The sequence below is a fragment of the Lepeophtheirus salmonis genome, chromosome 2, assembly GCF_016086655.4.
Source record: "Lepeophtheirus salmonis chromosome 2, UVic_Lsal_1.4, whole genome shotgun sequence".
NCBI lineage: Eukaryota > Metazoa > Arthropoda > Copepoda > Siphonostomatoida > Caligidae > Lepeophtheirus > Lepeophtheirus salmonis.
The window spans coordinates 37,623,540-37,635,640 of NC_052132.2; the positions used below are offsets into that span (position 1 = coordinate 37,623,540).

The 12,101-nt window shown below is 30.1% G+C and overlaps 1 protein-coding gene across 2 annotated transcripts in view; it reads left to right on the forward strand.

Annotated features, from left to right (window-relative positions):
- Nucleotides 1–12,101, forward strand: part of LOC121113802 (uncharacterized) — a 138,217-nt gene that overhangs the window by 103,356 nt on the left and 22,760 nt on the right. For both annotated transcript variants that reach the window (XM_040707664.2, XM_071886812.1), the window contains 3 exons: nt 5,338–5,437; nt 6,744–6,879; nt 11,887–12,029. In XM_040707664.2, coding sequence (XP_040563598.1) covers nt 5,338–5,437; nt 6,744–6,879; nt 11,887–12,029 — 379 coding nt within the window. The remainder of the gene's footprint in view (nt 1–5,337; nt 5,438–6,743; nt 6,880–11,886; nt 12,030–12,101) is intronic.

Consider the following 12,101-nt stretch of genomic DNA (forward strand, 5'->3'; position numbering starts at 1 on the left):
AGACCATTAAATATAGAAAATAAAATGAAATAAAGATTTCCACAAAAACTTTTGAAATATGGATCCTTTGAAAAAAAAAAAAAAAAAAAAAGATCTTTCTGAAGATAAAACAAAATATTTCTTGGTTAAAAGCTTAATTTGATAAATATTAGGAAAAAAAGGCACTTGGAAAATGTTCTACAAAAGAAGAAAGAGTAATTTTAATTTCTAAAAAAGAAAAATTATTTTTTTTGAAAAATTTAATCATATAAAAACGAAAAAACCCCAAATTTCTATACCAGGTGGTCCATTAAAATATGAACACTTACTAGTTCAATAATTAATTAACGTTGAGTGATTGAAATTAGCTAATATTTTGAGCTATTAAGGAATAAATAATCATTTACAAAACAAAAGAAACCTAAGCTATCTAGGTTACGTACACGGTGAGAAAATGACGAACGTGATCAAAGAATTTCCATTTGTGTACTCCAGGCAGTTAGGCGTCTCTAATATCACCGTTAGGGGCACTACAAGAGATATCGGGGTTTCACACCAGATTGTCCAGAAAGTCAAAAAGTGGGGGGGAGGAGCCTTGTGAGGTTGGAGTGGCCACTTTTTACATCCCATCTTATTCTCTGTAATACTCTTTTGGATAAGTCCTTTGAACTTTTTTTGAGATTTTTGACCCCACTACATCCCTGATGCCAACCTCTCAGCTACAAATTTTGACCTGTAGTGTCCGTCATCCAAACATTGAGGCCCTCAAAGCACTGGGACGCAATGTCAGAGGACTACATCCACAGTGGGTACCAAGCTTTCTGCCACCATCTGATTTATAGAGCTCAGACACACAACTATTTATAGTATTAATTTAGTTGAAATGCTAATGTTAATTAATAAATTATATTTATCTTGTTAAAGATTAAAATTCAAAGTGTTCAGATTTAAATGCACCAATTGCTACCAGGCTTTGCTCACGCTAAAACCGGCCCTGGATACGACCTATTCTGATTAAACCATAAATACGGAAGTAACAAAAAAATATCCTTTGTTGTAAATCCTGTGTGATTTGTATACACACTACAATAACAACTAGGGGATAAATAAAATATACTCTTGATACTATACATAAAAGATCTTTTTCCCTTAATCATCCAATGTAACATCATCCTTACAATTCTAATTTCCTCGACTTAATAGTCCATAAAAACACGTTAACGAGACCAATGTATGTAATCAGGCCATATCAATGTACTCATGCATTTTAGTACTAACATCATTGTCAGGATGCGAGATGATTGTTCAATTAGAATCAAAGTCCTTCATTATGAAACATTTATTGATATGCACACGGGTACTTATTTGTATATAGATGTATGAAAAGTTTTTTCCAAGTTGTAAAAGTGAGGAACAACATGTCTGAAAGATTTAGATTAAAAGAAAAAGTTGAAAAGAGGAGATAAAAAAGTTATGGTGAAGTTCTTGGGTACCTTATACATAAATATTATCTATCTATTTAGTAACATCAGATGTCCCTAAATGATACATACTTTTATCAATAGACAAAGCATAGCTCTCTAATCTCAGCCTTTTCTTCGAAATCGGAAAGTAAAAATACCACAAATCAGTTGATATTTAGTCCTTATCTTATTGATTCCCACTTATTGGATATCATCTATTTGTTTTGAGTAGGAGAAGAAGGATCTCAAGTCAATCGAATACAATTACCCTAATAAGTTTCCACGTAGGTTTAGACAATCATTGGAGTTTGTAGTGTATATTTATAGTAAATTTATGTTTCAGGGCTTAATGGATTTGATGACATAGAATTACGCTCCGTCATCATACTTATTAAGTTGATTCTGTAATTATACTGTAATGGTTCATGGTAGATACAAGAAGAAAAAGTCGTGGTGCTTTACTGAATGAGATGTGATCTCTTCCAGCCTCATTTCTCAGACCACGGATAAACTCACAACCCCCTCTACATAATGACCCCTTCCATTTACTCTCATTATCCTTCAAAAATTTTATTGTCATTCAAAAAAAAACATCAAAAAAGTCGCGAATACTTCCCTCCTACTCTAATAAAACATTCTCCACTTTTCAAAGTTATTTCCTCGTTATTAAACGTAGTACTGTGTCAGTCTGCATTTATTTGGTCCAATCCAGTGTTCAGACCAGTCCTATCAGTCATTGGGATCGTTCCTTAAGACTGTCTGTCCTCTGGACTGGCCTGATTAAAACAAGAAGAAATAAAGTTGTGTGACGTCATCAAGAACAGAACTTTCTATGTTTTTATGAATGTTATACAGGACTGGAAAGGACGGAACTGCAGCCTTCAGTCCTAAATAAGGACTGACAAAACACTAATTAGAAGGTTGCAATGTTTGAATTTCGACTATCCAGTGTCGATGTCTTCAATTTCGAGATAGAAACAAAAAGAGCTGGCAAACTTATACAATGTACCCGTATAATCCCTACTGTGTGGAACACGAAGCACTGAGGATTTGTGAAAGAGTTATAATTTGAAGATTGAGAGTAAAATGATCGAAACTCAAACGTAATTAAGCCTGGAAACTACATTTTTTCATTATGAATAATGGTGTTGTATAATCAAATGGATCTGAAAAATCTTCAACAGTCTCAATTCCTTTGTTTTTTTTTAAATGTTAACATTCAATATTAAACTTCTATGATGACATATAAGTAATAATACTAATATTTGTAATTTTTGACTTACGAGAATTTGACTCTCAGCCCTCGAATTGTAAGTTCTTTTGATTAAGAGTAGAATTGAGAATTAGAAATTAGAGCAAATTACTACCTATGTGCTTGCAAGATACAGAGTATGATTTCTGTTTATTTCCTTCATCTCATAGATACTCATAGATAATTTAATTAAACACCCTGAAAGCTAATCTGCTGTACTTCTAAACATTCTTTCATTTATTATTATTATTTTTAGAGTAATGACATTTAATTGTTTGACAACTCTGGATTTGATTTCACCTCTCCTTATCATTCGAATTCAATTAATTAAAGTTCAACAGAACGTTATTTTATTATATCACTTAATTTTTTTCCAAAAAAAACCTTACATGAATTGGTAGCCCGTCAATTTTCCTGATTTCTAAATTTCATAATAAGAATAACCACTATTGCACTAGGTATTAACATATAAAATTTACAAAATATTGTTGTATGTTGGTGATGCGTATCCTTCTAGCCTATGTCTTGAACATTGATTGGTTGAATTAGAATCAACGGATTATAATTCAATCAATCATTTTTTAGAACACTGATAAGAAGAACAATCAATCCATTTGTGAGATGAAAGTAGAAATGGTGTATACTAAGGGGGGAGGTCAAAAACGGACTTTTCTTTTCTATTTATTTTTCATAAAAGAAGATATGTTTTGGTCAAAATTTATAATGAATACTTTGAATAAAAATTAATATATCAGAAAAAGTGGAATAGCACCTCTAATAGGACAAAGAAGGAATATTATCCTACTCAACAAAGATATAATTAAACTCTTGTTTTTATTTTCTTATCTAAAAAGTGCCCCCATTATATTTAGTAGTACTAATTACAAGAGTTTAGTTATTATTAAATTATATATTTTTGGAATAGAAATTGTAGAACACTTTACGAAAAATAGAAAATTGAAGTCATCTTAATTTTAGTAAAAACAATTCCACATTAATTTCTTGTTTTCACCTCAGTTTTTTTATAAATATGTGGTCCGTGCACAACAAAATAATTTCAAACAAAAATAAAGAAATGAAGAATATCCCAATATATTTTTTCTTCATTATAGAAACAAAAGGACTAATTCTTCTTTGGCATATTTAAAGCAATTAAAGACTTTTTTTCAAATTTATGCAATGAGTTAATTTAATGAAAAATTTTTAGCTATATTTTAGAACTTTTATTTGATTTAGGAGACTTATATTGGGCCCAATATGATCTTTCAAATAAAATCTGTCAATTTATCATTAATTTATTAGGATAATCTATTTTTAGTTACTATAGGTGCAATTTTTTGGGCTTCCAATTAGTTCATAAATATAGTTTGTTGATTGCAATCGTCGATAATTCATCCAAAAATACAAAATATGTAATCCATACTCCATTTCAAATACATCTTTCTAGCTTTCTTTTATGTAGACAGCCTACTCATGTATTGAAATTAATTAAGGCTCTGTTTATCATATTGAATAAAACAAATTGATGTGTATGCAAATCTATCAAGCAACAATTGGACGAGAATAGATTATAATAATTTATATACAATACATACAAAAAAAAATTATAATATAATCATTTAAATAAATAGAGAGAAAAAAACGTTTAGCACAAAACAAACATTAAAATATTGTATCAACGACAAATTAATTATTATAAAATATTCAAAGATAGACTATCAATTCCTCAAATCAAGTAAAATACAATAACGCATATTTTTGCAAAATGGGAAAGAAATTTCAAAAATACACAGTCTACATTTTTTAAGAGTCTAAATCACTGTTAAGTCTATTTTTTTATATAAGTATATTACTCAATGTGTTTAACAGATCTTTTATGATAATGACTGGGTTTTTTAAATATCTAAAATATGGCATCTAATATTTTATTAAAATATGCAAACAATAATATACATACTCAATAAAAAATTCTTGGGATTTTGCTATTCTTAATAAACACATATGATTTAAAATGATGTCATAAAATTGTTCAAACCTTTAAAGCAATGACCTTTTCATCAGTGGGGAGCTCCTAGACTTTTTTTTTTTTGGGGGAGTAGCTCACGTTAAGTGAATATTCGGATATAGGATTTATCGAGCCTCAAAATTTGAATAATTACTCATTTAGATTTGCCAATACTTATTTGGGTAATAAAATCTTTCAAGACACACACAAAAAATGTTAAAAATGAAAGAGGGAAATGTCAAAGCGTTACGCTGTAGAGTGCAAATATGTACCTCCATTCCTCACAACGTTACCACACTAACACAAAATTTTACAATGTATTTTAATGTCAGGTGTGAATGATCCTACTTCTTTCCTCTTAATCAGTGTTATGAACGTTCATTGGTTGAATTTGAATTTACTCTTGTTAAGCTGTGAATAAATCCTAATAATTAAGGAATAAAAATCTTTAGTTGGGAAGAATTGGCCAACTACCAACTGATTTTTTGCATGTTTTTTTTTATTTGAAGGAAAGTTTTCGTGATACTATGGTAGTTAAGACTTCTCTTATGTAATTTAATTCATTTACCTATAAGAGCTTAACAAATTTTAAAACCATTGTTTTATTTACTAATCTATTTTTTTGTTTCTTTTATTAGTATAAAATGGTATAAAGACAATATTGAGTTCTATAGTTACACTCCACGACTACGTGAAAATCCAAAGCGGTTCTATAATGTCTCTGGGATTGATGTTGATGTAAGTTACACAAACGTAAAGGACACATGGCTAAGAGTGGACGTCAGTGTGAAATTTAAAAAAAATTATACAATAGAGTGAAATGTTCCCCTTCTTGCATGATAAAAATAAAGAGCTAATGACTTGCTGAATAGAATATAAAGGGAAAAGTTGATCGTCCATGTTAAGTTATATAATATATATTATTATTATTATCAAATACTAGGACGTAACCGTATTATATATTTTATTTCGAATTATTTTATTAATGCATTATTTAAATCCATAATTTAATAAAAACTTGTCGATAGACAACATTTGAATAATTCTTCCATCACTTTGGCTATTGTAATTAAAACAAAATTGCTTCCCCGTGTCTTAAAGTTTTTTTAAGGTATGAGATTTTGATTCAAAATGCACCAAAAAAATAAAAAATCCAAAAACGAATTATTGTACAAAGGGAAAAATGGAGAACGTATATTGAATATAATTTAAAAAAAAAAGAAATTATGAAAAGGATTAGCAAGTTAGTCTTAGTATCTATCTTCATTATGCTTAAAGGAGGAACATATTTCTAATTATTCAAATTATAATAACCAAAGAGATGAAAGAGCTTTTAATGTTGTCTATCGACAAATTTTACTAAATTCTGGAGTTATTTAAATCATTAATGAAATATAAAATACGGGTAATCCCAAGTACAACTATAGTATTATATTATAGTAGATATTATCACTTAAATCAATATTTCTATTAGTGTTGAGACTCGGTCCAAGACCGAGATTTTTTTTTGTTTTTTTGGGTTCTGTCTTAAGTAATTTTTTGTAGACCGATTTGTACGGATATTTCGGTACAAGTTGTGATCTTAGACCGGAATATAATCTTTTATTCTTTTTAGCGATTTTTTTAATAACAATCTATCGACTCCCTTTCTCCCCATTCTTGATTGATGGATTGTACAAATATGATTTATCCAACAGATTTAACTTCAGATGACTTAATTGTACGTATGAGCACAATTTTAAAACACTTGCATAATGTCATCAATAATTCAAATATAGAATCCTTCTATACTGAATTTATAAAATGAGACCGATTAAGGAAACAAACATTTGTTTTTTAATTTTCAAATTTGGTGAAGTGTTTGAATTTTGTATATTAAATATGCCCGGAATTGGGAAAAATCAATGGGTGACAATTTTAAACCAATCAAAGGAGAGAAAAATTCCTTCTATATTATTCATGTCCACACTTTCCATAAAGTCCTTTCCATTAAGAGGATGTTTTTACCACTGTTCAATGTGTTTTGTTTTATTTTTCGTTACAGATTAGACGAACCAATGAGTCCCAGGTAGCATTACGGAACATTTCCTGGACATCTGCTGGAAATTATAAATGTCAAGTCTCAGGGGAGGGGCCTCTCTTTGCAACAGAGTTTCAAACTAAAAGGCTTCGTGTTGCAGGTAAGAAGCGAGTTTCTCTCTAAATCTACTGAATGTTTGGTTTTTGAAAAAAAAAAAAAAATTTAAATACTATAACGGAGGTTTTTACATTTTCTACATATTCTCTAATTGAGTTTCACAAAAAGATATGTTGTGGTCAGTATCTATGTCAAGTTCTTGATTAATTTAAATAATTGTTTTTCGTTGCTTTTGAATAATAAAAAAAGTTGTTTTATATGTTAAACTACTATAGAAAAATACTTTTCCCTAATGAACATTTTTTTTTCAAACATAATACTAACTCTTTGAAAACTTTGAAGTGGTTTCTATTTAAAATTTTAAAATTTCCGTGGGAAAATGAAAAAGTGGAATCGCTGTCATGGCATCCCAGTGCTGGCTAACATGGCTTTGAGGGGTTTGGTGTTTGGACGACGGCCACTGGAGGTCTTCTCCTGTACATGCACCCAAAATATGTAGTCAAGGGGGTTGGCATCAGGGTTTTTGGGGAGCCAAAAATATATAAAAAGAGTTCAAAAGACTCATTCGAAAGAGCCTTACAACGGAGGAGATAGGTTTCTCTAATTACTAGTGCCAAAAGTGGCCTATCCACCCTCACAAAGATTTTCCACACTATTTATTTATAGCTCTCTGGACCGTCTGGTGTGAGATCCCTAGATCTCTTACATGGGCCCTCATTGACTGAAGGGGATTAGTCTGGGCTTGTTTTCTTTTACTACTTCGTTCCAGCCTTGCCTTTTTGACTATGCTCTTCTTCCTCTTGATGACGGCGTAGGAGGTAATCTTGGAGACACCCAGCGTCAAGGAATGTGTGAATGGAAATTTGTCGACTCGTTCAAGTGTAATTTTCTCGACTTGCACCTAAACTAGAGAGTTCAGATTGGTTTTGTTTTGTAACTTATTGTTTATGCTTTAATATATCAGAATATGAACTAATTTTAATCTTCATTAATAATTGAATTATTAAGTGTTCATATTACAATGGACCACCCTGTATCTTTGAAAATATCATTTTTTGAATATTTAAGCCTTTAATCTTTAGTACATTTATTGAAAATAAACGTAGGTGAATATACTTGAAGATCCCTGAGGCTACAACGAATTTATATTTCTTCATTATAGATACTGTCAACATAAATATATTTGAAGTTAAAAACGATATAAAAAAATTGGCATACCTACTTGTGATGTATGGGTTGACTTTTAGACCGCAAGACCTGCGTGTGGGATTGGTTTGTATATAGTCAACCAGCAATTCCAACAAAAATCAGCTCGTTCATTACTTATTTACCCTTCTTAGTAAACAAGTATCTTCCAAGGCTCATAAGTCTCACATAATAGGCTAGAAACTCAAGCTAATCGATCTTATCATAGGCTTTTATGACACACATTGAATTTCACATATATTTTGTAAAACATAAAAATAGAACATTGAATTCGGTGAGGTGTACTTTATTATTTAATAGGCGTTGAGCGTAACAGTTGATGGTAGCAGGTTCTCTGACAAGTTGTGCGGAGGCGGAAGGTTATTTAAATATGTTACATCACACCAAAAATCCGAATTTAAAAAGAAGTTTAATTATGAGTCAAAAGATTAATGAACAATGAAAAATAATCAAACAGACCATATATAGGAGTTTATGCAAGTGTATTTTGTAGACATTAAATGACAGTTGAGTGCTTTAATGTGACGTCAGCTATCTTGTGGGCCTATTCAATAAAAACCTTTTTTTTATGATTAAGAGAAATAAATAACTATTCCGGTGTATTTGGATGTCAAAAAAATAATATCTCTAGCGTCTAGTTTTATTAAAAAGTTTTCAGTTTTTATTACAACATCATACAATATATGTACATTCATTCTTATTTATTGAGTGTAGCAAATAAATTAACTATTACGTAATTCCAATTCTCCTATTTTTATAGTCCCTGTATGGAACAAATTAATTGTTAATAGGTATTTTACCTATATAAAATGTTTTTAATACTAAAAACTTAATTTATATCCCAGTTTGTGTAAGTAATAAAATTGTATAAAATACAAGTGTTGAGTTTTTAATGTCATTTGATGAAGTTTCTTCTCATTTTTTCTCATTTTTGTAAATAAATCTGGATTAAAAAATCTAATTATGGGAGACACAGCTTTAAGTAATTGTCTGCAGTGGCCACGTTTGAGTTTTCAATTATTTGGTAACTTTAAATTTCATTTTTTATTACCAAAAATGGTTGTTGTTTTTTTGTTAGATTTATAATGTTGCTTTAATTGGTCAGATAAATTTGCACTGATTACGTATATGTAAGTAAACCTTATAGTAAAATTTATTTCATCCGACCTAAGAATCTTCTTTGAAGTCCATATAAATATACAGATTATTATAAAACGATCTAAAATAAAGTAATTTCATCTGTTTATATTAAGGTAATTCGTAAAATATAGTTAAGTATAGTTTTTGTCATTTCACCTCAAACCCCCTATTTTCACATTTAGTACACACTAGCTGTAGTAACAGCCAATTTATTTCAAATTAATTAATATTTCTGTATTTATTAAAGCACAAAAAATTAATTACAATATAAAACAAACTTGAGCTCTCTAGCTTACCTAGAAGTCGAGAAAATTACACTTGAACGAGTCGACGAATTTCCCTTCACTCACAACAAGAAGTTGAACATCTCCAAGACCACCGTCTACACCGTCAGCAAGTCCGAAACGTCGGAGAGAAAGAAACGTTGTGTTAAAAAGGTCTAACTGTACCCAGGCCTAGTTAAAGAAAAAAGCACAGGCCAATCCCGTCAAGTCATTGAGTGCCCATTCAAGAGATCTAGGGGGTTCACACCAGATTGTCCAGAGGGCTATCAAAAAAGTGGGTGAAAATAGCCTTGTGAGTGTATAGTGGTCATTTTTAACAGCAGCAATGAAAGAACCCCATCTCCTCCGTTGCAAGACTCCATTTAATGAGTCTCTTGAACTCATTTTTGGGACTTTAGGACACGTTACAGGCCTGATGCCGACCCCCCCCCCCTTGAAAATACCTTTTGAGTGCATATTGAGAGGAAGGCCTGTGCAGTGTCTGTCATCCTAAACCTCTATTCCTTTAAAGTTACTGTCAGCCAGCACTGGGATGTCATGATAGAGGACTTCATCCAAAGTGTGTTCAATACCTTCCACACGGCCTGGAAACCATCATTTCCGCTAAAAACGGCTACATTAATAAGAGCTTAGATTCACATCAATTTATAGTATTAATTTTTGTTTAAATTCTATTGTTAATTAATAAATTATATATTGCTGAAGTTTAAAATTCAAAGTGTTCAGATTTTAATGGACCACTGGGTAGTAATGATAATAGCTTAGAAAAAAACTAAAAATTAGTACTCAACTCATTTGTTAAACAACTATATAGAGTATAGACTTTTATTCTTTACAACACGAGACAAGTTAGTGTTGTATAAAATATGAATTTACCTAAATGTCTACATGTTCATTGGTTACATTTCATGGCTGAATGTGATTTATGCAGAGACAATGAGAACGATATATTTAATCTGGATTTCAGATACATCTACTCACAATATCTTATAATATAAAAACTCCATAAGTTTAAACATTCTTCAGATTTACAAACACTTTTGCAAATGTCTCTACATTTATCAAATACAACAACAAAGGCATATATATAATAACACAAAAACTACATTAGTCTTCCAGTGACATCATTATAAATATTCTGACGATTATTTTATTTTTCGTAATATGAAATATTAGTGTGTAGTATGAAATATGACCCAAGGAAATACTTGCAAATTTTTTTACAAGTAAAAAAATATTTTTCTACTATCAAGGCTATATCAAATCGTACTTATCTTCATAGTATACATTCGTACTATATCATTTTTTTCATTAATAAAAACTATAAATTATTCAAGATTACTGCTGAACTGTACACCCTATCAAAAATGATATATAAATCCATGAGAATAAGTAAAATCTAATATTTATCTTTCGTGTTGGTTCTGAAATTATCATTATTGTTAGAGATGTGAAAATTACAGCAATCCGGGAGATTATATTAAATTGCTGCAAAATTGCAATTTCTTATATATAAATTTAGAATCCCTATAACTCAATTGTCTAAGGATTTTACTTTAATATTGTGTCTAATTTGCAGAAGTAAAATTAATGTTTAGTTAATATAATAACTTGAAATATGGTTGTAGAGATCTACAAAAAAAACCTCTTTTTAAGTTTCGTATTTAATTTGAGTTTTACTTAAAAGTTAAAAAAATCAAATTATCCTTTTGAAGGTGTTGTTTGGAAAGGAATAGCATCTAATAGTTGATATTTTAATTAAAAAAGTGTATTTGCTCACAATAGGACTAGTTTAGTAGCAATATTTAATTAAATTGTAAATTTTTTGATGCAGAAATATCTCGAGGTTATGTATATATATTTTTTAAATGTCTTTGATATTTAATATAGTTGTACTTTTTAAAAGGAAATAATCTACATTTTTTCATGGAAGACACAGATCTTTTCTAGCTTGGTTCATAGATAAGAGATTATATAGTAGTCTTTTTATTTTATTTTATACGAGCCAAAAATTTCAATAGTGTTGAGCATCGTCTTCTAGTAAAAATTTTAAGAGAACAATAAAACAATTGCTCAATTGGGTTTAAAGCAGGAGATTCAGCTGATCATTGCATAAAAGATAAGAGGTGAGAGGCTTCTTTCTTTTCCAAAAAGTTTTTGTAGAGCTTGGATGCATGTTTGGGTCGTTGTAAATACAAATTATTTTAGCATCTTAACGAAAACATATATAAACAAATTGACACACTTACAAACACAAAGGAGGTGTCATGGCATTAGGGAAAGTAATTAAAAAATCCACACTCAAAAATGTGTTATTTTTGTAGTTCATATGAGCAAAAAAATACGTCATTTAAGACACATAAATTTAAAATAAATACTTTTTGAAAAATCTCCATCATATCATTTTGTTTTTTATATAGTGACCCCGCAGGATCCTCCGCACATTGTGGGATTGCTTCCAAATAAGCTTTACGACCCAGGAGACTGGCTTCATTTAAACTGCTCTTCCAAAGGATCCAACCCAGCCACTCGTCTCACATGGCTCATTAATGGAAGTGACGAGGTAAGTAATGAATATTGTTAGAGCTGCAAAATAACTGAATAGTGGTACAGATAAAATAATAATGAACATTTC